The 26,801-nt window shown below is 39.4% G+C and overlaps 1 protein-coding gene across 1 annotated transcript; it reads right to left on the bottom strand.

Moving 5' to 3' along the window:
• Positions 1–410: 410 nt before the first annotated feature.
• Positions 411–25,450, bottom strand: LOC146474296 (uncharacterized). Its single transcript, XM_085117198.1, has 13 exons — positions 25,213–25,450; positions 21,142–22,802; positions 17,571–17,672; positions 15,368–15,583; positions 14,826–15,078; positions 8,552–8,692; positions 7,384–7,497; positions 6,196–6,263; positions 5,971–6,075; positions 5,746–5,861; positions 4,935–5,073; positions 1,804–1,924; positions 411–991 (listed from the first exon to the last, which is right to left on the bottom strand). The coding sequence occupies exons 1-13, from the start codon at positions 25,310–25,312 to the stop codon at positions 873–875; spliced, it is 3,255 nt and encodes a 1,084-aa protein (XP_084973324.1). The 5' UTR covers positions 25,313–25,450; the 3' UTR covers positions 411–872.
• Between the last annotated feature and the right edge of the window lie 1,351 nt (positions 25,451–26,801).

The raw sequence follows: 26,801 nt of genomic DNA on the forward strand, positions 1-26,801 counted from the left end.
AATGTCAACTACTTGATATTATGCTTTACTGGGGAAAGCCTAGCTTCACTTCTTAGCTTGTTTCATTGGATGGCACTAATAATATTTAAAACATAATACACAAACTTGGATTTTTTGGATTTCCAATAACAGCAAAACAACATCACGAGCCAACAGACAATTTCAGGAGATACAAAATAAGTGCATGAATGCTCCACCCTGCACACTAGCAACGTCCTAAACTTAACAGGAAATATTTGACCTACACTTGAGCTGCATCACCTATTTGCAATTATTTTTAAATACAATTCCAATATAACTGTAAGTTTGAGATTGTGATTATCACCATCAAGACTAGTGTAAATATTACAGTGCATGAAAGCTAGCGATGCAAAAAGTACTTTCCTGGGAGAGCAGCAACTGTTTGCACACTAGCCACGTCCTAAACTTAACAGGAAATATTTGACCTACACTTCAGCTGCATCACCTATTTGCAATTATTTTTAAATACAATTCCAATATAACTGTAAGTTTGAGATTGTGATTATCACCATCAAGACTAGTATAAATATTACAGTGCATGAAAGCTAGCGATGCAAAAAGTACTTTCCTGGGAGAGCAGCAACTGTTTGTTTTTCAGTAAATTAGTTTAAAACAAAAAAAATAATTTTACAATTTCAAATGTCTCTACTCTATAGGTTTCAGCTGAAACAGGTGATGGGGTCTCACTTTTTTGGTCCTCTTAGTGGTTTTGGCTGAACCAATAAATATTGTTGGTGGTAAACCAATGTCAAAATCAATAAACTGAATATGAATATGAATAAAACCTTATTAGAATGGCTATGACTAAAGAGTGCACAGTACGTTGACTTTAGACTAAGGTCTAAGAAGTACTAGCTGATTGACAAGCGAGGTGACTTGTGTCTTGCTGTCCTTTTTACATCTTCCTTTACTTTCCATCTCATCAGTTCTAAACATGCCTTTGCGTCCTCATGACTGTCATGACCATCAACTGAGATGCAAACAGCAAAGATTCTGTCAGGACTTGAAAACTCAGTAAAGTATGTTATAATTATACCACTCAAACTCTAACACGGACACAGGCTTATTATGACAGCCAATTGCAAGTGTGATCCCTTCAGAAATTTAAGGAAGCCTGTGATATTTGACATTGTAACCTACTTTGCCTTGATTAATGGGTGATGTAAAAATTTGAAGAGATCTTAAAAATAATAATCAAAGATTAGGGTGCTCAATCCCAGGTTCTATCTCCTGTGCCAGGTTGGTGACTCTAACACGGACACAGGCTTATTATGACAGCCAATTGCAAGTGTGATCCCTTCAGAAATTTAAGGAAGCCTGTGATATTTGACATTGTAACCTACTTTGCCTTGATTAATGGGTGATGTAAAAATTTGAAGAGATCTTAAAAATAATAATCAAAGATTAGGGTGCTCAATCCCAGGTTCTATCTCCTGTGCCAGGTTGGTGACTCTAACACGGACACAGGCTTATTATGACAGCCAATTGCAAGTGTGATCCCTTCAGAAATTTAAGGAAGCCTGTGATATTTGACATTGTAACCTACTTTGCCTTGATTAATGGGTGATGTAAAAATTTGAAGAGATCTTAAAAATAATAATCAAAGATTAGGGTGCTCAATCCCAGGTTCTATCTCCTGTGCCAGGTTGGTGATTATTTCATTCACCCCTGCAAAATCTGCAAGGGATGCCAGATATGCGTCACAAGATCCATTCATCAAGCAACTAACGAAAAAGTTTGTTAGTAGGGAGGAGTTGCACAAAGTAGTCAAATTTTACCCACCACTGTCCTGAATGATCTTCTTGAGGTAATCTGCCATGAGGTTACGCAGTGCTCTCTTGTAAGGTCGGCCCATCCGGTGGGGAAATACCACTGATGTATCCACTACTTTACTGTGAATCAACTAAGAAGAAACTAAAATGTTTGAATTTAAAGGCCCTAAAGAACTGTGACAAGTCAGATTTACTAACCAAAGGCTCAGAGCCAAGGAATTCAAATCCTTTCAACACTAGACAGTCATACACCTTGCTTGGCACAAAAAACCTGCTGCTCACTTATAAGTATTTATTCCCATAGCTTAACCATTCACATGAGTGCAACCAAGTTACACTAACCCATGGTTATAATATTCATTTTAAATATTAGAACAATGGTCACATTATGTACCTTTAGTTATATGCCCTAGGTGAAGGCAACACCTGCACCATAAACATATGACCCATGAAACAATGTACTTTTTGAAAAAAGTCTGGAAGAAGCAATCGTTGTAACTAAATTCCTCACTTTAACCCTACTTTTAACGAGAACATTAATACAATTACTTTTGATTTCATTGGCACAAGGGAGGCACTAACAAATCTGATTATTGCTACCACAAAGTTACCTTAGCATAACTCAGCTAATCCCTGTTGATGAGATGTGAGTCCATCCCACAGTTAACCCCAGCAATGTCAGATACCGCTGTACCCATTTATACAATTTCAATCCTGGACATGAGTTTTGAACAAATAACGTTATTTTTCTGTTATGAATGAATGAATTCTTACATACCGCACATATCACCAAGTCTCATGGTGGTTTACATTTCTATGGGGTGAGATCGGATGTCAGCATGTGAAGGCACCTCTGGCAGCCGCTATCAATCCATATTAGATCTCACCCACCCACCCACTTAACCCAAGCACAGGGTTGTCGCTAAGCGCCGGCTGCCGGCGAAATTCGCCGGCTGGGAAAGGGGTCATCGCCGGCTGAATTTTGGGTGGCGAACACTCGGTTAAAAGGGCAATGAACAGTTCTTTAGTTACCCACTAGCAATTCTTTGATTTAGAATAATATATTTTAAGTGAAAAGGTTGAATAAACTCCTGACTACCCTGAGTATCGATGCCATAAAGTAATTGAGATATAGTCTTGTTTTGAGAACTTGTTCATGAACAAGCAAGAAGAACTGGGCAAATGGAGAAACAACTGAACAAACCAGAAACGCCGGCGAAAACGAACGAACGAGAAACCGAGTGAACGAACCCGTGAAACTGGGTGAACAGCTGAACGACCGAGTGGACAGCTCTTTTGTTTGCAGTTCTAAGCATTTAAAAGAATCGATTTTCTGATAATCTAGTGCAAACTTAAAAGCACTTATCTTTTCGGAACGAATGGGAAGCGTTGTAGCTTTCGTTCTCATGGCTTTAATGTTTGTTAGAGTATACACAGCATTCATGAAAAACGGGTTTTAGTTAGATTAGATTAGCTGTAGTTAGGTTTTGAATTTTGTTTAGGAGAGTTAGATTATTTCTAGTTTTTATACTCCTGATGGATTTTACCGTGTTTAAATATAGAACTATTCTTCTAGTGAGCTCACCAAAAAGAGAATTAAGAAAACAGCATAGATTGACGAAAGTAAAACAAAGCACGGTCTGCTCAGAAGGTCTGTCATTCTCCTTAGGGGCACAGTGAACAGACCTGGTAGAGAGTTCAAGGAACGCAAACAACGAAAACCACACGAAGGAAATATGGAAACGTCAAAGCGAGGGAGAAAATGTTGAATAAATTCAGGGTGAATCTCTGTACCACACGTTTCAAACTGCGGCACCACATTTGACCTTCTCTTTAATGGTTGTTTCTTTTGGCATAAAAGAGCCCCTAGATTTCACCAGAGTGCACCAAATTGAATTAAAATTTTCAAAATTTCCTGGGGAAGGCCCCCATACCCCCCTAATGGGAGGGGGCGACCCCCTCCCATAACTACGCCTCCATCGGCTCTGCTGACGGCAGAAGGCACTTCGCGCCTTCTTTAGCCGGCTCAATTTCTCAGCTAACCGCCAGACAAATTTCTTAGCTACAACCCTGCAAGCATGGGTGTGAAAGATAGAAGGCCAGACCACAACACCGGGAACTACGTCCCCTACTCTTGCGAACTGTTATCTACATATCTCCACCCACCCCCTCCCCAACCCCCTGTTTCCCTCCACTTACAAGTTGAGCCCCTGTGTGTCCAGAAATCTGCTTAGATATCCACATTGATTTGACAGCAGAAGGGTGGGGGATAGGCAGAATTGTACAAAATGAAAAAAACAGGCATTTCATTTCTGCAGAAGAAAAATGCCTATGTTGCAGTTAGTGCTTGAAGTAAGCTTTGTTTTGTCCCATAGGACTTTTGTTCAGTATGAGAAAGATGAGAAAGAGTGAGGCAACATGGTGTTAAGTATCTTCCTGCACATCAAGAACTCTTGAGCTAAGCATTTTAAATGCTTAAAAGTCAGAAACAAAACAAAGCAGGAAGCTACACCCCTTCATACATCACCAGCACCTAGCATTATGAAACCAATGTTTCTCATCAACATGTAAAAACAGCAGAGAACAGCCCACAACCACAACACCAGTACAGCAAATACCTCAACCAGAGCGCTGATTGCACTGCTAAAATAAATTATTAACCCTCTAACTTCTTAGGACACCCAAATTCAAAATACTGAATTAAAATTCACTTCACATTTCAAAGCAAAACAATGTGGCTATTTGTAGCTTGCAAAAGCAGCCTCTACCATTGAAAAGGCTTTTTTGTTTACCATCCAACAGGTATGTCTCCCATAAAACGTTGTGAAGTAATTTTAGATTTAAGCACCCTAAGGGGTACCAAACCACGAATTGTAACCCCTAAAAGGTACAACGCATCCACCATCACTTTTATATGGAAGTCCCCCCACCATTGGGAATGCCTCAACCATAAGGTAGCCAGAAGCAAAAGAAACCAGAAAACACACAAAAGAGAAAGCCACAGAAGCCACCAAGAAGTGAGGTGGAGAATTGAGTAATGGGCAAGTCCGGATGCCCTCTGCATTCCCCCCACCCCCCCAATCCCCCAGGATATTTGAGTTATATTATACTTTGAAGGATAAAGTCAAAAATTCAAAATACCTTGGTTGCCTTTAGATCACTCTCCAAGCTATGTCCAACCAATATGGTGTCCTTGTGAATGATACTCAACAGCACTGCTTGTACCTCACGGATAGTTGTAGTCACACCACGTAATGACTCTTCAGTTACTCCACTGAACCTGATAGTTACAAAAAAAAGTGTTCACTTCCAAGATCGCCAAAGTTCAATACTTGAAAAACAGAGATTGATAGGGTTAGCTGTCTATATCAGTTCCTTGTGCACCGTAGCCTCTCTTTTGGCTCGTCACGCAATCTTTCCTTCCAAGGGAGGAAAGATTGCACGATGAGCCAAAAGGAAGTCTACAAGAAGGCTATGTGCACCCGTGGCTATCCTTCTTTTACGCACTCTTTGTTATAGTTGAAGGTATTGGCAGAAATAAGGATAAGTGATGGTTTGGCCAAAAAATCTGATATTTCTTCAAATTAATCTTTTAATTTGGCAGAGACCAGCTGTCACAGGCCTTAAAAAATTTATTTATGGCCAGAGGGCTGACAGCAACTTAAGTCATTTTATATCGAGAATGATGTCTGGGGGTTTTTCTGTGTGAAATTCATGAAACAAAAAATTAATCAACAAACCATTCAACTCCTTTGTTCTACTTTTTTAAATTTTCTAGCAAAATTCAGACAGTAGTTTGTCAAATTCGTGCTTTGATCAAAGGTCAAAAAATTAAAGTTGTGAACCTCATTTGTTATATGATGACCAGTCAGTACACCAAATAATGATTATTTCATTTCAAGGCCAGACCAACCCCTTCTGGATTAACTGTTGGTAGATATTTGTATATTACCTTGTATTGTAATCAACAATAGCTCTCTCCGGGATAACAAAAGTATCATATACTCCTTCTAAATTCCAGTTCACCACTGTAATCCGTGTCAATTCAAGACCTGCAGTGGTGTAACACTAAAAACATACAAAATATGTTCATTCTGATGTTCAGAATTACAATCATTATCTCTAATGGCAAATGTAAGTTACTCAATCAAGGCAGCATAGAATGATGAAACATTACCATTTCACAATCCATGGCAAAGATTTTCTTTCGTTGATCTGCCAGTGGACTCACTATAGTTGTCATAAAGCCATCAGTGTTGTATGTGTCATCACTCACATGAACCTTTGTAAGAGTTTGAACAGAAAATATTTCAAATACATCAAATAAGTCAGTTATGAGCTGGAAAAATGGCATTATGAGACATAATTTTCACAAAGCTGGAAACAAGGGAAAGAAACATACCTTGCCCACACAGCAGCCAGGGCTTCCCGCATCTCCTTGACAACAAGAATAACTGGTGATCTGCTCTCCTGCAATAAATTATTTCATCATGGTCAAGTGCTGCAAAGTGTTCTGATCTCTAAAATATACTTCTATTGATCTCTGGACCGATGTTACCAGCTTGCATATCAGGCTTCACGTCTCAGCTTGTACCAAATTAAAACTTGTGTGATGAGTTCATTGCAATAAAATAATTGCCATAGTTTTATAGAGATGGACTTCTACCTGTTCAATCAAAGGTAAGGTTTGTTCAGGTATGAACCCTTCACGGCTTGGTGGTTACCACCATTTTTAAATGATCAACCAAGGCAAGACACCATTGCAAAAGAGTCAAGTACTTTCTTTCTTAAAATTCAAGACTATGCAACCTCTTTCTGCACTCAAGCAAATTAAAAAAAAGATTGATAAGAAAGGCATTCTATATTATCATGTCATTCAACTCAGGCCACACTCTCTCCCCTTCGGGTTGTCACCTTCATTCAAGAGTGGATGTTACATACAAAATGATAATTTTGGAGAAAGAATCTTGGTCCTTTTGCCACTGCTTGTAGACAGTCAAGTGGTATTTGTGTGCAGAGAGCGACAGAGAAAAACATGTTTGACAAGATGGGGGAAATAGAACAGTTCTCCCATTATCTCTTTCCACACTCTAATGTGGTTAATAATTATGGTAATTGAACTGAGTGGAGTGCAATTTGGTCTGAAATCATACGCGTGATTTCAAAATCGGACGAGCTCGCAGCGTGAGTTTGATTTGAAACCACAAGTATGATTTCAGACCAAAATTGCACGACACAAAGTTCAATTACCACTTTATTACACCTATTTTGAAATCACAGAGTATCATTCTCAATATAAATATTCTATTTTTGTTACTTCATTTCCATTTTGGTGCGCTAAATAAAGAAAGGATGCGATTTAGAGCAAAAAATGATGCAATTTGGGAATAAATCGCACTGTTGAGAGCCAATCAGATTGCAAGGATCACCATTGATTTCAAAATGGGTGTAATAACTCTCATAATTACTGGTATCTTGGACATTCAACTTCTACCTCCTTGCAAAGTATATCTTTGTTAAAGACCCAGTAGGTAACTGAGATATACCACAGGCCACCTAAAGTTATAAGACTACCAGAAAATAACCTGACCTCTTTTGCGGAATAGTCGCCCAGCATGATATAGACACTCTTCTTTTGTTAAGTACTCTCCATCTTCAAGTACCACAAAAGGCTTGCCACAGCGCCGACAAGTTCTCCGTGAGGCTGAAGAGAAGAGCATCCAAGGTTAAACACAAACATGACTGTTTCAGTTACCTATGAAAACATTTTCCTGTGCAACATGATCTAATATATTATTTAACACTCAGTTTACCCCAACTGCAGCCAGTATGTAGTTCATATTTTTTTTGTTAGCCAATCATATGACTGAACACACAGGTCTCCAAAAAAACGTTTGGAGCAAGTGGTGAAATAGTGTGAAAAGGTGCTCTGTGACACTGAAAAATATGGCTGCCAGCTTTAACCATACAATGAATTTGTTCAAATTTCCTGTATGAGCAGCAGCAGGAGATTCATCCATTCAAGCTGGTTGCAACCTCATCCACAAAGTCCTTTAAAATTCACTGCAAAATACTCTACAAATCGTGGAGTATTTTGTGACATGACGGTTAATTTTTGTCTTTGCTTCACTATTTCTGGGATCAAACAATATGTTTGCCACAATTTATCCCAGAAAAAGTATAGCAATGATGAAAATGAAGTGTGTCACATCGTAAAATACTCAACAATTTGTGGAGTATTTTGCAGCATGTACCAGGGTATTTGCCGCACTCTTTTTGAATTTGCGAGGGCCCTGGAGACAAGGTTACACCCGTTGAATTATGATGTATTATGTTGTAAAATTTTCCATGCACCTTATCAAGGGTGCTACATGTACATGTTTTGTGGGTTGAATTAGACTCTGCACTTTATCAAAAGCATGATTTGATGATTTTGCATCCATGAACAGAAAGAAAGCTTCTGCAGTTGAACAACCCAGAGGTGCTTTTATTGTTGCCATTGAAGAGCAGACACTTCAACATTAAATGTGCTTAGCCTGTCTGCATAATGCCTGGAATCCAGTATTACCAGTAATGCATATTGACACCTTTCTAGTCTGCACTGAATTCAGGCATGTATCCTTTCCCCTATTTAGGACCTTTTCAAGGTCTACAACTGTTATTTATAAAAAGAAAAAAGAAAACCTGCAGACTCCTGCACTAAAAATCTGCTAATATACCCAGACTGCATCTATAAGTATAATTTGCAAAAACCTTACGATCTCTGGAAGACTGCTCAGGTTTTTTTGTTTTGAAAACAGCTTTTCCTGGTGCTGTGGGGCACGGTCGTGGATATCCATTTTCAACTAGGTCTTCTTCAGTCATCAAGTACTTGGAGAGAAAATCATACATCACATCCTCTGTGAAAAAAAGGGAAGAAGTCTGAGTTCTGAAACACATGTAAGGAAATTTATTATTATTCCCCTTTCACACAAATTATATGGCTGAATGGCAAGACTGGTGCTGACCTGCAACAGAGATGTGACATCCCCCACCACCACCCTCACCTTCACCAACCCAGTTCTCTCCCCACCAACCGGCCCAAACAAACTAACCCAATTTCCTGCAAAAACTGACCCATAATATTTCTTGCGGTTTCTGTAAATTTTGTAACACATTGGGTGAAAAATGCATGAAATATTGCTCCTTTACATGAATAAAAACTGAATTTTTTGGATTGGGGGAAAATTTAATTTTGTGGTTTAATTCTGAAAAGCCACTTTTGTCCAGAAGATTTGGTGACCATATAGGAAACCAGGAGATTTGTTCGGTATGTGAGAGAACCCAGCATAATGCCAGAGGTTTGGCATAATATGCTGTAAATAATTATCCATGTGAATTTATCCTGAGAACCAAAAAAACATACATACCTCATGAAAATGTAACTAGTAGGATTTTAGCCCAAACCCTAACTTTTCCCTTCACCCTACTGCCAATATGTGGCTAGATTACAATAATGAATTTGGGAAGCAAAGACGTACATGTACAAAATGAAAAAATACGAATAGAAACAAGATACGCATAACTCACGAATTCAATAGTTACCCGGATCATTAATAAAATTTTTATTTTTGTAACATTAGAAGATATAATAACAAAAAATCTGTTATGCAACATTGTAGCTACCTTTAACTTTAAAGTTTTTTCTTCTGTCCACTGGCAGCACATTATTCTCTCGCTTTCTGTTCGCACCGAACACAACGTTTGACGATATAAATAACAAAGTCAAAAATAGAATTGCTCCAAAGAAGCAAGAAATTATAGAACTGAAGTCCGTCACCTCGAATGGCATAGCTTTAAGAGAAATGGACGTATAAAAGTCCCTGGGAAGTGTCTTCTGCAGATTCTTTACCTATCAATATCCGACTAACAGCGGCTTCCGCAAGCCTCCGAAGTTTTACAACACGGAGGTTGAATTAAGTTCGAACTAAACATTTGAAACGTATTTGGTCGAGATTACGTTGATTTCTTTGACATGAAAACTTCTGACTTGCAATTTACATTTTACCAAATGAACGTTGCAGAACAAGTTTAAGAAAGTGTTCTTTGTTTTGACGAGCAAGTCCAGCCGCCATTTTGAATTTAGTTAACTGCGAAGGATTGGGGCGAGTGTTGAGAGTTTTGCTGTTACGGTCACCTCGCCACCTAGACTTTCTCAAAGTCGCTCGCTTGCTTCTCTTTGAATGGACCTGGCGCGAGCGACTTTTATCACTTGCAGCGCGCCAAATTTACAGGAGGAATTTTCCTCCTGTAGTATTATCCAATCAGAACCAGCGATATGAAAGTACACGTCAATCAAGCCAGATCATAACCAAGCTGTTCGAACATACAACACTAGCTCTTCGATAGCGATTGTTATTTCGGTCTACGACCAAGAACTTCTAAATTCCTCGCACTGATTACACGTTCATTTAACGACGCAATTCGTGTATGGGTTGCAAAAAGCAAAGTACAGAGATGTCCGCGAACATCAGCGCAAAGTAATCGAAAGTCACTGTTGTGGAAAGGACGTGTTTTTATCGGCGCCTACAGGATGATCGGGAAAAAAGCTTGACCTTTGAGGTGGCCCCATTCGTTTTCGATTTTCTACATCACGGCGAAAGAAAAGATGTTATGTCCGTTTGCTTGGTTCCGGTTAAACGGACATCAACATCAAGAGGCGATCGATGGGTATTTTGTGGCTTATACTGACCGAGTTATATGCTGCATTTTTAATGAGTGTTTTGATAATAACTAGATAAGCTTCAACCTTGTTCGGTATATAGCAAGCATTTTTCGGCCGTTAACTTGTTCGGTTGTTATAAACCGATACGGATTCGGCCGTTATCCCAAACGAGTTAACGGCCGAATTTCGTTCGGTATATAATAGGAAACCCATTAGAGCCGATACATTTTATGTTGTTTTCCAGGTTTTCCCGTCAAGACAGCACTCTGCATGTCATGCTGTGTAGTGCTTTCATTTTAAAATTTATTATTGCAGTAGCAGCGCTAGCAGTAGCCGGTATTATTATTATTATTACTCGCACATTCGAAGTAAAGCATTTTAAAAATCTTCGCGAAGCGAATCGACAATTTCTGCAGTCATCAAAATGTAAACAAAATCTTCGCATGAACAGTGTGTAGTACGATACTGTCGTTTCGCGGGGCTGATAAAGAAAATGACTTGTCCTTTCACTGTTCAAATGCGTTGTCAACGTTTGAAAAATGTTTTGCAAATGCGTTGGCCCAATTTTTAAATGATTTTCAACGTATTTTGGTTTCGTTCGGAAACATTCCCAATGTTTTGAAACGCATGGAGAAAGTTTTCCAATGCAATTGCCGGCGTTTCCAAAGATGCGTTGAAATGACTGAAATGTCAAGAATGCATTGAGTTGACAGTTTGAACTTCGCACCCTGAAAAGTTCGCGCCAAAATGACGTCACTTGATTCGATTTCCAGCAAGGGAAACAAGTCGAGCTCTCGCTCGCTCGCGCTCCGCGCTCGCTCTCTCGAGCTCTGACGATCGCGCTTCGCGCTCTCTAAGCTCGACTTGTAAGCAAGTCTACTCGCCACCAGGTAGTCTCGCCACCAACCAACGAAACCAAGTCGCCACCAGCCAACTTGCCACCAAGCGAAGCCTTCTCGATGTACTTAAACGCTAAACCACATTCGAGTGTAAGTTCAGTTGCTCACATAAACGATCAGAAAGATCAGACTGTTCACGGTCACGATAGAGTATGACCGAATACTGCTCGTACGATCGATCAAGGCGATGAACTGTCTCCAGAAGGGTGCGACTATGGTTAAATCGGAGAATAGCAAAAAATGAGTTTTGAGATACGATTCTTCCGACTTTCCTACTTGGCACGATTCTCCGATTATTGCGATTCTTCCGATTATACGATTCTTCCTATTCTCCGATTTTCCTATTTGTACACGAAGCGCACTACACATGAGAGAGCAGTGCGATTATGGCTAAATCGGAGAATAGTATGTCCGATTTAGGCGTACTATTCTACGATTTACCACTAAGGTTTTTACCTATTTTACGATTGAAGTCTCCGATTCTTCCAATTCTACGGCGTGGTTTAAAAAGAATCATAACCCCGCTGCTATGGGTGGAACCATGACTAGAAACTATTTTGCCCCCCATTCTGCCTCCCACATTTTTATAGTTTGAAACGATGAATAAGTTTCTTGCAAAAAGATTATATCCGACTGTTGTTGATGGAGCCAGCGAAACAATTGCCTTCCTTTTCTTGATTTGTTTAGCCCTCTCACGTTCAGTGTTAAGTAATTTTGTAATTAGCCATTTAAACTTCCTGTGCCAAATTTTGCAGTTTCCTCGTGAAAAATCAAGTTTAAAGTGTTGGATTTTTAACCAGAGATTTTCACTACACATTGATTTTTGTACAGAGATACGACTACACGATGCATGACATAACCTATTGAGTAAAAAAAATATTGAAACGAACTTACCTGGCTAGAATTTGTACGGTAATATGGACGGGGTTTGAGCGTGATAATCAAACCACAATTTACGAATTCCGTATATTTGGTTTTAAAATTTGTAGATCGGTGTCGTTCTGGTGTGTTTTAAAGTTTTACGCTTTAAAGGGACTTAACTGCAGCAATTGAAATCTTTCGGGCAAACTTTTGAAAATTTCACTGGGCTCCTGACTGATATTATAGTTATTCAAGAGCTATAAAAACTGTTTCCCAAGTGAATTTAACCTTCGTTGAAATTTTCATGTCGACGAATTTTCATTTATTTTTTTTTTTATTCCGGATTCCGGATTCCGGATTCCGGATTCCGGATTCCACATTTCGGATTCCGGATCCCGGATTCCTTGTTTTAGGTAAACCCCTTGGTGGCGAGTTGGCTGGTGGCGAGATGGTTTCGTGGTGGCGAGTTGGTTGGTGGCGAGACTCCCTGGTGGCGAGGTGACCGGATACCTTTCCAGATTATCTTTCACCGTGTTTTCGATCGTCTTTACAGGGGCACCCAACGACAATTTTCTCTCAGATCCTCTGAAACGCAATTTTAGGCTATCTGGAGTGCTTTTAAAGCTCTGTAGGTTCAATTCAAGCCGCGCTATAATATTGTTATCTGTTTGGTCATTCTAGGGGAACTTGAGTATTTTCGAAATTTAATATTAGGGCATTTTTGTCCATTTTCCGAAAACCTTAGGTCTTATTTCGTTCCGAAAATCTTAGCTGACCTTTTTTCGGTGTCCAAAACGACATTTTTATGAATTCGAAAACATTAGGCCGTAAATATCCCGTATCACGAACAATCGAGTTGAAAATTCCCTTATTGTAGGGGATTGAGGACCTTCCGAACAGATAATTTACCGAAAAGATCCGTTGGGTGCCCCTGTCTTTATTCCTGTTATTCAAAAAACAGATAGTTTTACCCAGTTAAAAGACATTTCGTATTCACCCATACGAACGACAACAACTAAAAACAGCACGGGGGGGGGGGGGGAATTTGACCGGGTAAGGCCTTCCCGGGGGTGGGGAATTTGACCTTGCCTGGGTGGTGTGGGGAAAATGGAACCGGAAGTGTCAGGTTTCAAATCGCTTTTTTTTTGGGGGGGGGGGGGGGGGGGCACCGAAGTTGCTAACAGCTATAAACACGTGTTTGGACGAGATGGAGCATTCCAAAAAAAGCTTACAAGAAAAGGTCTTCAAAAGTGAGAGTGCTTAATTATTAATTACTTTTATAGATTGTATGTAAACGATGTAGATTTTTTATACAATGATTCAAGCTGCGGCTTTGTCCCGCAGTGAATAGTGAAAGAAATAAACACTGTTGAATGAAAAACCGCTTTGGCTTAAATTGCAGAATATCCTGCCACTCGAACAACATTCTACGTGGCCGGCTGTATTTCTAGTTCTTTAAACGATGTAGTTTTTTATGCAATGAGTCAAGCGGCGCCTTTCTCCCGCATTTGTGTCTGCAGAGGTTTTTAGAATAGCCATAAAACAGCAGTGAACAGTTAAAGAAAAAAAAACATTGTCGAATGAAAAACCGCCGCTTTGGCTTAAACTGCAGAATACCCTGTCACTCGAACAGCTACGTGGGCGGCTAACTCATTTTAAATATGTTATTATGTATATCTCGTTAAACAACGTTTGCCGTGTTTCGGAGTTAGATCAGCTTACATCCTTGCTGATTGACATTGTCCGACTCGTTAAAGTTGTGGTTTTTGTAGTAACTCATGACAGGAGCCGATAACGAATGTTCTTTACCCGTCTTTAGGAGGGGCATTTGACAGACAAATCCGACGATAAGGTGGGGCATTTGAACACCATTTTGGCCCGAGGGGGGGGGGGGGGGAATTTGAACGATCTAATCTTCAAAAGTTCAAATGCCCGGGGTTTGCCCGAACTAAATAACAGCAGAATACAGTTTATGAAGTAGAATCCATATGAAAATTAGCCGTGTGGAATTTTTCGTGTTGGGCCAATGACGTCACTTCCTGTAATTTGAGCCGTAACTTCCGGAACAAGGCCAAGTAATGGCGGCCGTGAAATCTCGAATAAAAAGCTAAAAAAAAAAATACTTACAATCGCCGTAAAGGATTGAAATTTGGTAACATGAGTAAGAAGGTCATATTCTACACGAAAATGCAAAAAGATGGAAAATGAAATTTTCGTCCCAGGGGCACTTTAAGAAACGAAAGAAAACAGTCCATGACCCTCGGGGGACATGGATCATGGCCCACCATACTGTTTTATACCCTTGATTAAACGACTGGCAAATTGACTAGTTCTTTAAATTGGTGTATTCTGTTTGAAAACTAAGCAATGTGGTCGACAACATCTCACACAAGTATCTCACAAAATTAATGAAAAGTTTAATATATTATTAACCCGTCATTTCTACCTCTCTTGTACTACAACCTCATTCCCAGGTCTGCCCTCTCCACATCACAGGGGAGACCCTGGGAACGAGGTTGCTTGCACTAATTCACTTATTTTGAAAAAAAAAAAAAACATTTTTCATACCTTTTAGATCATCTGATGCTGACATATCAGGTTGATCCTGTTTTACAGGACTCTTGGTGCTGATAACTACAGCTCCAGATGGCAACTTCTTGGTGACAGCTACTAGAGCTTCAGTCTCAGTTTTAACAGGTGAAGAGGCTGTCAAATTCTGTGGCGTCATGTCTCGAAGTTTCTTGATTGCATTCACACAGAGATTCAAGTAAACTTGTCGTCTTGTGCTCCGTTCATACAGTCCTTTCTCCTCCTCTATAGCCTGTACAATTGATGATCATAACTGCATTAACATGAAACCAATCTCGTACCCATAGTCCTTGTAACTGCTTGCATTGTTTTACTGCAGAAATCCCCCAGTAATAAAATTCCAGTTCCCCAGTCCCTCCTGGTGGCCAACTGCTGCCAAAAGAGCCTGAAGACTCTGGGTACGAGATTGATATGAAACCAGTCAGGAAGCCCTATGCTCCAAATAAATTAGTTATTAAACTTTTACTAACTATAGTAAGCAATGAAATGACAACATGATGATATCATCACAGCAGTATTACCTTTTGAAATGCTTCTTTTTCATTGGGGCAAAGTCTAAGATACTCATCTACAATCCTGTCCAGGTACCTTTGGCGTTGATTTTGAGGTACCTTAGCACCATACTCCACAGGTATCCTGGGCCTTGGCAAGGACCCTGCGGGGGCACTTTTCTTTAACACATGAGCAACCCTCTGTTTTGCTGGTTTGTAGCCATGTGCAGCATTGACGGACGATTCCTACAAGAACAAAACAACAATGCACACATGTTTAATAACATAGCCAGTGTCTCTTTTCTAACAGAGGTACTAACCCAAAGAGCTGAAAAAACTCAAGAGAGCATCGGATTTTTTGCCAGGGTAGGGGGGGGGGGGGAGCAAAGAGTTTAAGAAACTAATGATAGCCTTTTCCACAAATGTGCATTAGCTGACAAGCACCTATTCATGGGCATAGCTTGTATAGGAGGGAATGTCACCTCTTCCTTCCCCTATCACCCTTCTCACTAAGTAACCTCTATGAGACAAGGTCCAATCTTACTACATACAGTCCAACCTCCCGTAAGCGACCACCCATAATGTCAAGGATATGTGGTCGCTTACGGGAGGTGGTCGCTTACCAGAGGTCAGACCACAGGGGGTCTAAATTTCGGGTAATTTACATATGGTAATTGCAGAGACCTAACCCTTTGGCCAGTGCTTATCGAAACCTAACTTTTCTTTAGACTGTCTGATTTAGGAGCAAACAGTAAAAAACATTTTGGCAATGTTACATTTCAAGCGTAAAACATCTGCAACTTTCGCGTTTGTTTGTTTGTTACATAATCCAGTTGCCGTTCTTTATCACCACAATTTTTCTGTTGAGTAATACAAGGTTGAGAAAGTCATCACCGGTCGTGCATGTACATGCATGCTATTTACAAGATAAGAGAGTTTCTTTCCTATAAGGGATTCAACCTGATTAAAGTGTACACTATGGTGGATGTGTATGTTATCATTTGTTTCAATGGTAAGCTATTTCGGGAGACCGTTACGGTAGCTCCGGCTGTGAGATTTTAATACGGCGTCCGCTATAATGATGTGGGCCAATCCACATGTTGCAATTTCTGCCCATGAGAGATACAGCAGATCATGTGTCAAGTGGTCGCCTACGGGAGGATAAAAACAATTGAAAATTCTAAACAATCATCTCTAAAAGTGGTCGCTTACGAGAGGTGGTCGCTTACAAGAGGTGGTCGCCTACCAGAGGTTCAATCTATAGTGATTTGACTTGAAAACTTTTGGTATTTTGGAAAAGTGGTCGCTAATGAGAGGTGGCCGCTTACGAGAGGTGGTCGCAAAGGGAGGTTCGACTGTAGTCTAAAATATTATGTAAGGCCAAGCTAAAGCCGGCGACACACTTGGTGATTTTATACGCCCGACATGATCTGCAAAAAATCGGCAAATTGTATGAAATCACCGGTATCTGGTATGTCAGATATCGGCAATTAAATTCCCCGGCATTCATCAAGTGTACCCATTCCCACAATTTTCTACGTTCATCACTGCAAATTATCAGTAAAGTTCACCAATCAGAATGGGCTGTTTTATCAGATGACTCTTCAAAAGGGTGGATACCAGCTATACGATGGAGCCTGGGAACAAAGTTGAAGTGCCACATCGCTGCGATTGGCAAAAAAAGTCGTCAAGGGTGTCCGCATCAATCGGTGTGATTTTTGCTGGTGATGAAATTCACTGTGATTGGTCTATAAAATCGCCAGGTGTATCACCGGCTTAATAATCAAAGAAACAAGCCTCCAACCTGACCTACAAACAACAAACCTTGAAAGATACAACATGACTGTTGCCTCCTACTCCTCTACATGTATAGCACCTTTTACAAATTGAGGCAAACAATTGGAAGCAAGAACTTTGATATGGTTACTTTATCTTTAAATTCAGGGCCAGTTGTTCAAAGCCCAATTAATCTAATCCTGGGTTAACATCAACTTTGATTCGAGTTTAATTTCTAATCAGTGAGGACTCTTTAATCAAATTTTGTTCCTCGGTTTTGACGTAGGCTTTTCTTTAACTTTAGCTTAAAATTAGCTTTTAAAAACATTTTAAATGGGCGAGATGAAAACATCGGATAATTTTTAATCAGGAATTAACGTTAATCGGCTTTTAAACAACCGGTCCCTGGACTGTTGTCACTTGGGTGATCAGATCATGATTTTTTGTAACTCCTCACCGCACTTTTTGAAGCTGTGGGATCATCTTTCTTGTTCACTGCTGCAAGTGTCTTGGGGTATCTCCGAACTGGATTAGCATTGGATGATGTTCTTCTTGGTAACTGCCAAATATATTTATAGTAATTTATTACCTTGTAAATGATACAACGGCTATGATATGCCATAGAGGGCATCTCATGGTTGCAGAGTGGATTTTTTTATTGTTTTGAGACTTCACCCCCTGCTAAATCTTCTCACAGTTTGTATTATAATCATCATCATCATTATTATAATTGTAATTGTGTCAATAACAAAATGCTTAAATATGAATCGGTTCATATCAGCCCATATTTATAGCTTAATTTTGCCATGTAACTCCAAAACTGTCCGATTTGACCTGTCCGATTACTAGAAGCTTGTAATCAGACAGGTCAAATTGGACAGTTAAAGAACCAATGAAAATCAAGTAGCAAATGCCACTAGCCCTGACTCGTCCCCAGTCGTCTCTCTTGTCTCACGTGACGGGGAGCGTAAAGGGTGAAGGGAAGGCTCGCGTGATGTCTCGCGTGACGGGCAGCGCAAAGGGTGATGCGCTTCGCTTTCTTCCTTCCCATCACTTTTCGCGCTCTGCGCTCTGATTGCTCAATTAAGTTTGCAAACTGATTTGGTGAGTAGTAGAGGCACACACGCAATATTTTCTCAGGAAGGCAAAACTGTCCGATAAAAAATGCGACCATGACCATTACAAGTGACCTCAACCAGGTAAAAAAGCTAGAACACTGTTGTGATGTGAAAAGGAAAGAAATATTTGCCCAAATATGCCCCCAATAGAAATCCAGTAATGGTGGATAATCAATCACAAATCACAGTAAAGCAAGTGACATGCTGGGGGTCAGAGATAAAGGGCAGTTTTAAAATATTGTTTGAAAACTTCTTTCAAATTACAATCATTAATTTTAGATGATCACAAAAGTATTACAGGTGTTCAGTAGTCTAGATATTTGCCTCAAAATTGTTGACTTGGTTCAGTCAATGTGATGTTCGCTTACAACACGTCTTGGTCATTGTATAAAACAAACAGATTTCATTTTGTCATGGATCTGTACTCTGATAAGGCACACTCAGGTATCACCTGCAGTTCATAACATGCTTCTTTGTTTTCTCCTCTTTTTGACCTCATCTGTATGTTACGTTATTATAGATGCATGGCAAAATGAAATCTTTTTGCTACATTATCATTTATTTTAGGCCAACAAATATTATTATTACACTGTATCCTCACAAGTTTGACCTGTCCAAGTTTCATCTACAGTGGAACCCCGCTATAGGGACACCCGGTGTATGACATTTGCAGACTGCAGACCGCAGACCGCAGACTGCAGACCGCAGACTGCAGACTGTAAATTGTTTTTGTAAATTGTGATTTGCGTACAGGGCACCTAGACTCACAACAGCCTCCTAAGCTAAATTACGTATATGATTAATATGAGGACCGGAGTTTATCAATAAAACATCAAAACTTCCTAAAAATGACGTTTTTTTACATGTCTTTCTGAGGTATGCATATTAAATGGCAGTGTACGAGAATTTTCAACGTTTTATGAATCTTCCGATTAATTCCCAAGGAAATCCTTATTTCGAGGAGGCTTTTATGATTGTGGGTACCCTGTGGCACCCTTATTCCCAGGCTTCAAAGAAAGTAAAAGAAAACATGGCGATGGTATGGCTCGTTTCTCTTTTTCTCATCGGGAACCCGAGCTATTGTTTTCTGAAGGAAGCATACCAAGTAAGGAAAAGACATTCCTAGTTTTGAGAAAAAAAGAAGAAGCAGTACTGCAGGAAATGAGTAAAAATCTTCACATAGACGTATCGATCGGCAAGAGCGGCTGGTACAGCTCAATTGAAGGATTTACTTTATTCTTATGTTCCAGTGTGTAAAATATTTTACAATTAAAAATCTGCAGTTTGCGGTCTGCAGTCTGCAGTCTACGGTATGCGGTCTGCGGTCTGCGGTCTGCGGTCTGCGGTCTGGGGTCTGCGGTCTGCGGTCTGCGGTCTGCAGTCTGCAGTCTGCAGTCTGCAGTCTGCAGTCTGCAGTCTGCAAATGTCATACACCGGACAACAAATTGACGGTTAAGTGTTGGAAATAGTGTCTTAATTCTAAATTTTAGTCTTAAAAGTAGAAATAACTTTCAAGTTTGTAAAAGGTAGATATGATTATCGACTACTTTCGCTTTTAAATTTCCCGGGCGCAGCCATTTTGAATTTTATGACGTGTAACGGTTGTCGCTTTTGTTATTCAGCAGAAGTCCTTTTGTGTGAAACAATTGAGCAACCGTAACACGTCATTAAATCCAAGATGGCGGCGCCCGGGAAATTTAAAAGCGAAAATATGCGATAATCAAATCATGTTTTGTCCAACACTGAAATATTATTTCCATGTTTTCCAACGAAATTTCAAAGTAGATTGTATTTTCAACAATTTAACGTTAATATGTTTCGACAGTGGAGGTTTCCTTTAATAAGGGCACCCCAATTATTAATAAAGACACTTTTTCTGGTCCCAACCGTATCAGTAATAACAGGGTTTGACTATACCATAACAAGATCACCTAAATCCAAAAATAACATAATGTGGACATGATTTAATGACGCCATGTTATTTCACTATGCACTCCTTATCTTATTCCTGCACCCTATCATTTACTGGTAATGAAATTTAGTTGAACAAAAATGTGTTACCAATTCACACTGTACATATTTAAATTCTCTGTGGATGGTTTGAACCCAGGAATCATGTCATAAGTACATAAATTGTGATCATCCAGGTAAGTGTAGTCCTGAGAAGAACTGTTTGAGGTAATATTTACTGACATTTCAACAACCTGAGAGTAAGTTATCATCAGAGTCAAGTTAGTTGTGGAACATCAGTAGATGGTATAAATGTCTCCGGCTATTGACCTGATTGGTCAACTAACTTGAGATGTTATTGATCATCTGTCAATAAAGCTGTGATGTAATTGGCTTTGAAAACTTTAAAAAAAAAAACAATTGGTACATTTCAATCTGAGAAGAAGAAAATTGCACAAAACTGTAGCAAAATAGTAAGAAACTCTTCTAGTATCATCACATCCAGTGTTGGACTGGCCTTCAAGCACAATTTGCTCAACTCCAAGGCAATCTGCATTCAGATCATTTACTATTAAATAGTTATCATAAAAAAATAAATCTGTATAAACTCCACTTGAATGTTTTTAGTCAAACGCTGTATTATCTCATGCACAAACAATCTAGATTCAACTTTACTCCAGACGTTTTCTGAAGTGTGGTAAATCAAACACTCTCTTTCAGGACATTCATGCAACATATTCAAGTTGGCATAAATGTTGTATCAACAGTCGAGGCAAACTGTTGGCAAGAAAAAGAATTAATAGAAACTATCCAAACACCTGAGCAAAGTACAGCTGTACATTGTAAGAGGACTATGTGTAAGGCATTGAGATACTCCCTAATTTTGAAATAACAGGAAATGTCCCACTATAAACATACTCTTAGTCAATATCAACTGCAACGTAACAAAAATCACCTTACATGATTGGCTGTATGTGCAACGCGCTGCTTCTTCCCTAGTCCCAATGTATTTGCCAAGGAAGTTTGTTTTCCACTATCAGTGGTCAATGCCGCAACTGGTGACATCATCTTTCCTGACGAGCTTTGTGAGTGAGTTTTTAGGGGTGATGGTGAATCCTTTGATACCATACTGTCAGTTTGTGGTTCAAAATCATCCCAAATCCTTTTAAGATGGCTATCTTCCTCCGAGCTTGACTCAAAATTAGGTCCACTAAATGTGTCACTATCATCGCTTAGCAATATTGTAATTCCTTTAGAAAATTTTCTTTTTAAATCTTTACTTTTTCCCAATCCTCTTGCCTCTGTTTTAGTGGCTTTTGAAGTTTTAACTGGAGGTGTTGTTCCTTTGCTTTTCTTTTCTTTTTCAACCTTGTTGCTTTTGCTAGCCTTTTTGGTTGGGCCAAAGAAGTTTATTTCAGTCTCTGCGATGTTTGTTTTTCTCATTAATGCATCAGCATTTTCTTCAGGTAGCTTCTTAATAGGAGTTTTTTGTTTCAAACTAACAGCTTTGTCAAGAACAGGCTTTTCCTTTTTAGGACTTATATGTGCTTTCCTCTCCCGTGGGGTATTATCATCACCAAGAGAGGGCTTTTTCATAGAACAGTCAATTTCCTCTAATAGCTTTGATGATGACTTAAAAAATTGATGCAGTGTAGTTTCTCGTTTAATGGAATCTTCATTTCCTTTTAAGATTTTTATTTCCGTATCTTCCTTTACACATTTCTCCAAAGAGCTGGTAGGGAAACTATCTGCAACGCATGGCAATGATTGAGATTTCCTTCTTTTCCTTGAAGTTACATCCATCCCTGGTGTTTTGAGTTTTACAGACTTTCTTTTTTTTGACAATGATCTGCCAGCTTCCTCTTTACCAACTATATGGTCATTAGTTTGACCTGTACATTCCTGTCCAGAGTCAATTGGCATTTTATTTGTTGTGTTTTTCTGGACATCAAAACAAATCAGAGAATCTCCTGAACTGCCATTCTTAACTTCCACTACTTGTGTCTCCTTATAAGTATCAGCTGTGTTAACATCAGCCTGTTCACTGCTTACAATACCTTCATTTTCGTTTGCCATGTTTGTTGGAACAGGCGTGGGTAATTTGGAACTTGAAGCATTGGTAGCATTTGACACTGTAGTTATTTTTGCATCAGAGCTTTTACCAGTACACAAATCATTGTTTTCAGTTGGTGGATGTGACATTAGTCCGATAATTTGTTTCTCCTCGTCAGTAAGAGGAGCAAAAGACTGTTCAGTATCTTCAGAATCAAACCTCTCTGTATTATTCCCTTCTGTTTCAGTTATTAATGAGTTAGTAACTAACTCAATATTTGCAACAGTTGCAGTTGTTCCTTGGCTCACAGACAATGAATCATCAAGATTAGAATGATTGCTTGCATCCTTGTGAGGTCTTTTGAGAATACCTTTTACTGTAGCAGTTGTGGTTATCTTGTGTTGGTCTTCACCATGAGCCAAGTGAGTAGTTCCTGTGTTGATGTCAGATGCTTTACTTGCATGTTGTGTTTGATCCTCAGCAGTACTTTCTGGTGTTTTAGTAACAGTGTGACATCCATCAGTTTTATGTTTATGAGGGGATACTTTGCTTTTTGAAACTTTGTGTCCTGTTATGTGAGAAATGAAACATATTATGTGTGGATTAAATTAATTTCAATTTCATGTAATCATGTGTAAAATTATCTATTAATTAGTTAATATAATGACAGGCTTGAGCAATATTGCAGTACTACCAACATAGATAAGCTTTTACTATTAATTTTGCAGATAGAGTTGAATTGATGATGAATGAATTAATAAAGACAGAAGACTGATTGACTGACTGATCGATTGATTCGTCTATTCCACAACATAAATCCAAATGGGTGGAGTAAAACATTTCCATAGCTTATTTTCTTTTGGCTGAAAATAGGGTATATTCGAAGAACACCTTAAGACAGTGCAAAGCTGCAAAACTCCAGAACAACAGTCAATCAATGTACAATGGTCAACCAAACTTTGCCTGTATCTGACAAAATCTTAACTGTACTGGAACATATTATGTCCACACAAATGCTTTTTTTTACAATGTTTATCATTTGTATTGTTCTTTAGATACAGGTAAATAAAAAGTAAGCCCTTAGCACCATTGTGCAGTTCCAGAAAATATCCATACTCCCCCCAAGGTAGGTTTTTTGTTTTGGACCCTCCGTCCCCCAGGAAATTCCAGTTTAGCTTCATACTTTGCTTCTTAAATTTTGACTTCAAAGACCCCCCCCCCTACCCCCAGGAATTCTGATGACATTTCATGGGGTGGCCGGGTATGGATTTTTTTCTGGTTCTACACATTCTGAGTGAACAAAATGGAAATTTAGTCACATTTGTCCCTTGAGCCCTGCATCAAGTTTCCCATGAAAGAAATCAAAAAGAAAAACACCATTTCTCTACAACACTTTAGATTTGGCCAAGACTTTACACAAAATAATTATTTAATTATATTCAAACCCCTAAAAATGTACCAGCAGCCCATAATTTTGCTGCTTAGTCACCTGCAGATTATGATTTACCGCCTCACAACGGGTCTTGACAATCTGCGAGCCATGCGAGGCAGACGTGCGAGGCACTCAGGTTAGCCTAAAAAGCACTCCGGTTAGCCTAAATAGCACTCAGGTTAGCTTAAATAGCTCCCCAGTTAGCTGTTAGCATTTCTGTTGGGGGTTGTTCATGCCTCGCATGCCTCGCATGTTTGGCTCGCTTGGCTCGCATGGCTCACACATTTGGCTCGCATGTCTCACACGTTTGGCTCGCATGCCTCGCATGGCTCGCACGTTTGGCTCGCTGGCTCGCACAATGGCCACACTCCCTCACAACCCTTTTGGACTTGGCCCTTTCTGCCTGCTACTTCTCTTATGTTGCTATTACATGTACTACCAACAAAACATTTTGAGAGGGCTGTATATTATTGAATTTGACATAAAAAGAATGCACTCCTAATTACATTTGGATTTGAGATTGTATAGGACAATCAATCAATCAATGAATGAATGGATCTTGGGACATATATCTGGCATCCCCCACAGATTTTGCAGGGGCGGATGACATTGTCACCAACTTGACAAAGGGGAGAGAACCTGGGAGTGAGATCATCGAACGCATTCCCTAATCTTTGATTACAGTTACTACAGTCGACTCCCGATAACTCAAACCTTCAAGGGAAATTGAAAAAGGTTCGAGTTATCAGGAGCTCGAGTTATCCAGGGTAAAATTATATCGAAAATGACCTGAAAGGAAAGGAAAATTTGATCAAGTTAGCGCAAGGTTCGAGTTAGCAGGGGTTCGAGTTATCAGGAGTCGACTGTAGTACCAAGTTGGTGATGATGTCATCTGCCCTCTTCAGTGATTACTTCCTTCATTCTCATAACTTACATGTCTGATCAACTTGTGACACTAAGGAGAAATTAGATGCTGATCACTATTGGGGCTAAAAGAATAAGATTAACAAGGTTGTTTGATATGAAGATGACTGGAAGAGTCTGTGATGCGCCAAAAAGAGTGTGAATGATAATGAGTGGTCATCTTATAAGTGAGGTGGTCATAAGGTGCCCCTACACAAGGACAGAATCCAAGACATCACTAATCAATAACAAACTGTACAGCTGCAGAGAATAATTATTGTTCTCTAAATGGATTTACAGCCTATGTATGTGTCACATTCATGGAGGCTATATTAATAATTTAATTACAAACAAGGCATGCAAAAGAAAAGTCCCAATATAAGACTTGAATTAGAAGATAAAGTTACTTTTCAATTCCCTCTTTATTACTGACATTAACCTTTTGTCAGTGGTAGGGTAACCTTACACGTAAGACAAATAATTCCTGCAATTCCTGTATTCACAAGCTTCTAAACCACCCTACCTCCAACCCTCCTTCTTCACACTTCAAATGAAGAACAGGACATTAACAGTGACACCATTTAAAACCTATAAGGTCCTTCATGTTATCACAAATAAACTTATTATATATACTTTTACGTACCAGGTTTGCTGTGTCGAAAGTGGCAATATGGCCGGTGGCATAGGCCATGAACAAAGAAAGGACAGTTTGTGCTACGAAAATATCCTGCGGTTGGAAACATTGCAGTGGAAGTACACTAATTTATTACACGAACAAGAAAAGGACACAATTTTCAACACGCTACCAAGAAAAACGACTCCCCTTCATTTTGAACCAAACGTGTCACATAGCACTCCATGAATAACTACACCAAACATGTACCCATAACAAACGGCTTCATGTAATACACATCAAAGTATAGAAAACGAAATATCAATCCTGGGAGTCTGCGCCTTTAATGACCAAGCGAGAGCTCAAGATGGCTTGATGTCGACTTTTTTTCCCACCATTAGCAAAGTGCCTGGTTCATCATTAGGTCCGAGAAGGTTTAATTGGGTGCTTCGTGTTCAACGAACCGAGCTTGAAGTTCAATAGAGAGACCACCTGATGTGAGTGGTGCTTAAACGTCTTGAGCAGCCAAGCTTTGCCAATCGTGAAGAGCCTCCAGTGAAAAAAACCATGACATTCCTGCGAGATTCAGCAATACAAGAAAGAGAAAAGGGAGTTGCTTTGTCCTGGCTTTTTTCCTAACTAGTGACTTAAAATGCTTTACTATTCCATAACACAAAATACCCAGAATACACTGCGAGAACCCTAATGTAAATCAACCCAAAACTATTTTGACCATTTTTAATCTTATGTCAGTCTTAGCGAGCGATAGATGGCCACTAGTAAGAACAAGGAGAAAAAAGGTACAATAATAACAAACAACGAAAAATCCCCGATTGACACTGATGAAAAATAGGAACCAATAATCAGCACGGGAAACTAACAGCAAGGAAGTTTATCTTTATCTATCCGAAGTTAATCTCTGTCGGGCGGGGTTAGTACCCGGACGATTGATCTCCTGGGAATACTTTGTGTTCTAGGCTACTCATTTTGCTTTCTTCTTTTGTTCTTCTTGAAATTACATTGTTCCTCTCGCCGTTTTCTGTATATATGTACAAATATACTTTTGTTCCCCTACGAACATTTGCGGACAAAGTTCAACCCATTTAAGGAAAGAGCAGTTCCTGAAAACAGTTTCAAAACTTAAATACTTAGTTGTTTGTTGATGAGTGCGTGCAAAAATTGACGTTGGAATATGACGTCAAATTAGCGCTTGTGACATCAAAACATTCGAGGCAACGACAAGTTCACGCCTTTGACGGCCTTTTAAACGCCTTAAACTAATAGGGGTGATGTCACAGGCATAAAATTGTATTGTTGCCATTTTAAGATAAACCTTTTCAGCCGATGGAAGTCACGTGACCTAATTTGCATAATTTAAAAGTACCAAATTACCGCAAATCAATAATGTATGTATCTGTCAAAGTTTCATCTGTCTACATTAAAAGTGTTTAGAGATAGACAACCCCCACACTTTTTGAGGGAACAATTTTGGGCCCATGCCTTAATTCACGGGTACCCGGACGATTGATCGCCTGGGAATACCTTGTGTTGTAGGCTACTCATTTTGCTTTCTTCTTTTGTTCTTCTTGAAATTACATTGCTCCTCTCGCCGTTTTCTG

Source organism: Pavona decussata, unplaced genomic scaffold, assembly GCF_977016875.1.
Source record: "Pavona decussata unplaced genomic scaffold, jaPavDecu1.1 SCAFFOLD_90, whole genome shotgun sequence".
Taxonomy (NCBI): Eukaryota; Metazoa; Cnidaria; class Anthozoa; order Scleractinia; family Agariciidae; genus Pavona; species Pavona decussata.